The 5,194-nt window shown below is 48.3% G+C and overlaps 1 protein-coding gene across 1 annotated transcript; it reads right to left on the reverse strand.

The window, feature by feature from the left end:
• Positions 1-735: 735 nt before the first annotated feature.
• On the reverse strand, positions 736-4,968 carry LOC113269868 (spermatogenesis-associated protein 31D1-like). Its single transcript, XM_026518841.2, has one exon. The coding sequence runs from the start codon at positions 4,966-4,968 to the stop codon at positions 736-738; it is 4,233 nt and encodes a 1,410-aa protein (XP_026374626.2).
• Positions 4,969-5,194: the final 226 nt, after the last annotated feature.

Consider the following 5,194-nt stretch of genomic DNA (forward strand, 5'->3'; position numbering starts at 1 on the left):
TAGCTGCCCGGTCAGTATACCTACCACTGACAGCTATGTGATGCTTTTGTTCTGCAGAAAACATCATCAGTCAGGCAGCCTGAAGAAACGCCCAGGGAAGGGAAGCACTTCTAGTGGGAAACCTCAATGTCAAGTTTAACATGACTCACATGACAGATTCTTAAGCAGCATCTATGCTGTTCTTCAACCCTACCCCAACGAACCCAAGATCAACTGGGACAACACCCCCTCACACACTCCCATTCAGAGTTCACCCACCTGTGGGATCCTCTGATCACTGACTTCTAAATAATGATTAAGCTACTGTAACACAATAACAGTAAATAATGATTAAGCTACTGTAACACAATAACAGTAAATAAGAAACAGTGGCTTAATCATTATTTTCTGAAAATGCAAGTCTTCTATATACCAGATATAGAAGACTTGCAAAACATTCAATGAGGGGAAAGATGTGAGCCACTATACATTTTCAATAAGGCTAAGCTAAGGGGCAGGAGAGAGCGCCCATCTCCTCAAACATCATCAGAGAGGAAATAGGCTTTTGGGGGCTTGGGGAGCACATGGTTATTTCTCAAGAGCTCCAGGAGATTGGTCACCTTTTAGAAGCCAAAGGAAGCAATCAGTAACAGCTGAACTGACTTACCCAAAACCCATGCCCCCAGTACAGTACACAGAACAGACATCACTATCATTAGAGGAATATTTATTGGAGAGAATATTCTTCACAAGGGATTATTTTGGGGTAGGAAATTTCCCCCCCTGGAAATTCTGGAGAAGGGTTTTCTGTCTAAATAGTTGAGACAGCTCTCTGAACGCAGTGCCTTCAGCAGTGGTGAGTGTGACCCGAGGCCCCTGGCCAGCTTGATGCCTACAGGTGGTGTTTGGGTGGGGTGCAGGCTCCCTGTGGGGCATGGATAGGGGGTACTTCTGATACAGTAGCTGGTCCTTAAATGCCACAGCTTTCTGGGGCATATACTGGTCTCTGATCTGTCTGATGCTTCCAGTACGGCCTTGGCCTGCACAGACTACTTCTTGGCGGCAGAGCTTGGTATTTGTCTCCTTATAGGAGGAAGCCCTGTAGTTGAAAGGATACCCCTGGACAGGCTGTGCCTGGGCCCACACTTGTGCTTTCTGCTGAGTTTTCCCAAATTTGATTGGGGAGGGAATGGGCTGTTGAGAGCAGGTGCTATCTATTGCATGCCGACACCCCATTTTCTCCTGTAGGAACTTCCCAACGTCTGGCGTAATTTTCTGAGCTTTGGTCGTCCCAGTAAAGGCAGTTTGACCTTTAAGAAGGCCTCTGCTTTCCACAGATGATAGAGGGCTGCCCTTTTCCTGGAAGTTTTCTTGCTTTTTGCATTTTATCCCAGGATTAAGCCATTGCAAAAAATGCTTCATTTTTTTTCTGAGAAGGCTTTCAGAAGGAGGCTGACCCATCTGTGATAGGGTCTGGGAAGGCTTGCTTTCCAGCTTTTCCTTCAATACCACATGCTCAGTAGAGAACCTCTTCTTCAATGCCACATCCTCAGTAGGGTGGAAACTGTTTCTTCGAAGTTGGGATGTCCCCAATCCTGCATCCCCTCCACCAAGCTCTTGTGCCTTGGAACTCATGGTCATTGCAGCTGGTGGGAGATTGTTCTGGCACTTCCTTAAGACATGCCTAGAGACCCAAGGCTCCTGCTGTTGTTCCCTCTTAATTCCTGTGTCCTCTGAATGGACATGCAGCACTTGGGAAGCTCCCATGTCCCCAGTGGAGACACCCTGGGCATGAGTCAGTGAGGTCTTATAAGTCAAAGTATCTGCAGCAGGGGGCAAGCCATTGCATTGGGCTTGTGCCTGGCTATGCTTTCTGTTCTCCAGTTTCAGCTTTAACTCATGCAACAGTTGTTCTTTAAGGGTTGATGATTCAGGATCTTGGGGAATTGATATGTTTGGTGGGGGGGGGTTAATGGGGACAGTAGTTTTGACTTTATTCTCATTCACCTTTACAATTTGGGAGCTTCCTGGCTTGCTGGTTGTCAAGATATTAAACGGTGACTGGTGAGCATCAAGTTCCTTGGCCCTGAATATCTCCCTGGACACTGTGGGCACAACAGCAGGTTCTAGATTCTTCATCTTTTTGCCTTGTTGCATTCCTCCTCTACCGCTGGAATTTGCACTCTTATCCTTTGGCTCCTGTCTGGCCCCAGCTTGCCTTGCAGGCAGCTTTGGGGGCCATCTGTTGCCTACGGTGTCATGTTTGACAGGTGTACAAGTCTGTCTGCCATCCTTAATTTTCTGAACATCCTCTGCAAACTCTTGGTTGATATCAGAGGGTGATTGCCTCGGAATTCTCTGTTCTTCCTTGCCCACAGTTGAGGTGGCAGGGAGAGGACGATCCAGGATGGGGGCTGAAATCGCTGTTGCTTCTTTGTCTCCATGGAGATATTTAGAGCTTCCTCTAAGGGAGTTGAAGCTCCCAGGTTTAAAATTTACCTCAGAAATCAGGTTGGATGAGGAGGAAAAGCTAGAACGGGATGTGGCCTCTATCGATTTAAAGAGCTCTATGGATTCAAGGACCCTGGGGGGAAGTCCCCATGTCATCCTCTTACGAAACCTTTCAATATGGGCTTCCAGCATCTGTTGTGCACTAGATTCAACAAAGGGAAGCTCCTGGAAGGTATTCAGGGAGTAGTCCTCAACCACTGATGGTGACAAACTTTTCTGTTTTACTTCAGTGTGGGATTTCTCAGAAAGAAGCAATGCCTGCTTCATACTATGCCATGAATTATGCACAGTCCCAGGGAGCCGACCCTCACTGATTTCTTCTAACTTTTTGCTCAGATGTTTTTTCAGAGCATTTTCAAGTTGTCTCTGGCCTGCAGTCTCCACAGACACTGTTAAGTTTTTGTCATTGTTGTCCTTCTCCAGGTCATTGTTGTCCTTCTCCAGGTCATTGTTGTCCTTCTCCAGGTCATTTTTGTCCTTCTGGTCATCGTCCTTCTCCAGGTCATCATCCTCTAGCTGAAGGATGTCTGAGGCCCCCTCATAGACGCTTTCAGATGCGCTCAATTTACTCTGACTCTTAGAGATCCATGTGCGTCCACGATAGTGCTGTGACTCAGGTATCTCTGAAAAAATACTTGGACGCGTCATCAGTGATAGAGACTCATAGATCCTGCGGGGCATGCCCCACCGGTGTTGGATGAGCCTCTTTCGAAGGTGACGCTCTAGTTTTGTCCGAAGCTCATCACTGAGAGGAAACTGACCAGGAAGGATACAGATTGCAACATGGGCCTGGGAGGCCCTACGGTTAAGAGAAGGGTTAGGAGCTGAAGGACAAAAGTCCTCCTGGGATCTTTGGACAACAGTGGGTAAACCCCACATACTTTCCTGTTCCTTCTGCAACACATTCCATTCCAGATGTTCCATTTCAGTTGACATGAGAGACTCTGATTCATTCTGAGGTCTGTGATAACACACTCCACAGATCTTAATCTGGGGTAGAGGACAAGATGGCAGGATTGGGAGTGGGGATTGAAGGTGGGCCTGGGGCTGGACCTGAGGGATAGGTGGGGGCTGGGATTGGCCCTGGGTTTGAGTCAGGAGTTGAGGCTGGTTCTCAGGTAAGGATAGAGGAAGAGGATGGGGAACTACTGGGGATTCCTGCTCTGCGGAGGCATTTGAGATTCTGTTGAAAATAAAGATGGAGGAACAATCATCTGAGACATGGGCGGCAGAGAACAAGGACTCACTATGAAGAGTTGGGAGACCCCAGAAGAGCTGGATAGGGGTTTGCTGTAAATGGCCCTCCTCCAAAGTTGTAGGATATGGGGGCTGCTGATGCATATGCAGCTCCTTTGATTGGTCTTTGCTGCTCCTGAAAGGAAGGGAGGCTGCCAAGTCATGTTTATCAGTAATTGTTTGTTTTGGAAAAGAACCCTTTTTCATTTCCTTCCACATCAGGACGTCACTCCTCTTTTGAAGTTGTTTCTCTAGAAGTGCCAGGCCATCAGGGCTGAGAAGTGAGAGGTTACCAGGCTCTACAAAGTTGGCTGCAGGGTCTCCCCTGGAAGAAGCCTCTGAAGAATGGAGGGCCAGAAACTCTTGGTGGAAATCACATGGAGCCAAGGTTGAAGGGAAGAAGTCTTTGGCATGAGTTTGCCACCCAGGGAAGTCTAAAATTGACAATCTGGAGTGGTCGATGCCTGTGATTTTGGGGACATGAGTAGACAACCCACTAGGGCTATCTGGAGATGAGCTCTCTGAAACAGGCTTTGTTGAGATGGAAATTGATTTAGATTTAGTCACAGTTAAACTGCAGTCTGGTGGTGGTGAAACAGACACGGTTGGTGGTGCATGATCACAAGCAACGGTCTCAGTGTGATTCACTGGCTGGGACAAGTCCGGTAAGGGGTTGATATCTTGGGAAAGGGTAGGGTCCAGAGAGAAGATGGTATTTAGAGACAAAGTGGCCTCTGTTTGGACAACAGGATTCGCTGTCTGAGCATCTAATGGTGGGAGAGGAGGAAAGGCAAGGGGCTGGGGTGGGAAATGATCCACAGGGAATTCGGAATCCAAGCAAGTAAGAGGCTCTGGTGGCAAAGAATCACCCGGTGGTGAGGGTGGAAAAAAGTTAGCCACGGGGATCACTGGGTTAGGTGAGAAGTTGGAGGCAGGTGGTGGGGAAAGCTCAGGCAGAGAAGTTGATATTAGGTCTCCTGGAGGGACTGCTGAGGAGTCAGAGGAGAGAGTGAATGATGTGGAAGTCACAGGAGGTGTGGTAGCCAAAGGAGTAGCATCTTTCAGGGCCTCCGGGAACAGCAGCCGATTGATCTCAGCAGTTGTGCTATTACATACCTCACAGGAGGAGTCTGGACATAACAGTTGACGAAAGTGGATGGTATTCTGATGCCGGCCTAGAGGGCTGCAGGAGACAGGAGGTACAACGCTATAGCCAGGACTGGAACAAGGGGAGGAGGACATGCTGGCCTGGCAAGGGAGGGGCTACCTGAAGCCTGCTGCCCTTCACAATGCCCCACCATTATGACTTCACAAGGTACTCGGTAGCCTTCACCCCAATTCCTGCTCCTATGGTTACCCTCTCCCATGACTATGGCAGGCTACATTGAATCCCTACGAATGCATAAAACATGCTCTAAGAGGGATCAGGATAGAAGGAGAAAGACTGGTCACCACCTTAAAACAGAGA

The sequence above is a fragment of the Ursus arctos genome, unplaced genomic scaffold (genome assembly GCF_023065955.2).
Source record: "Ursus arctos isolate Adak ecotype North America unplaced genomic scaffold, UrsArc2.0 scaffold_33, whole genome shotgun sequence".
Classification (NCBI taxonomy): domain Eukaryota; kingdom Metazoa; phylum Chordata; class Mammalia; order Carnivora; family Ursidae; genus Ursus; species Ursus arctos.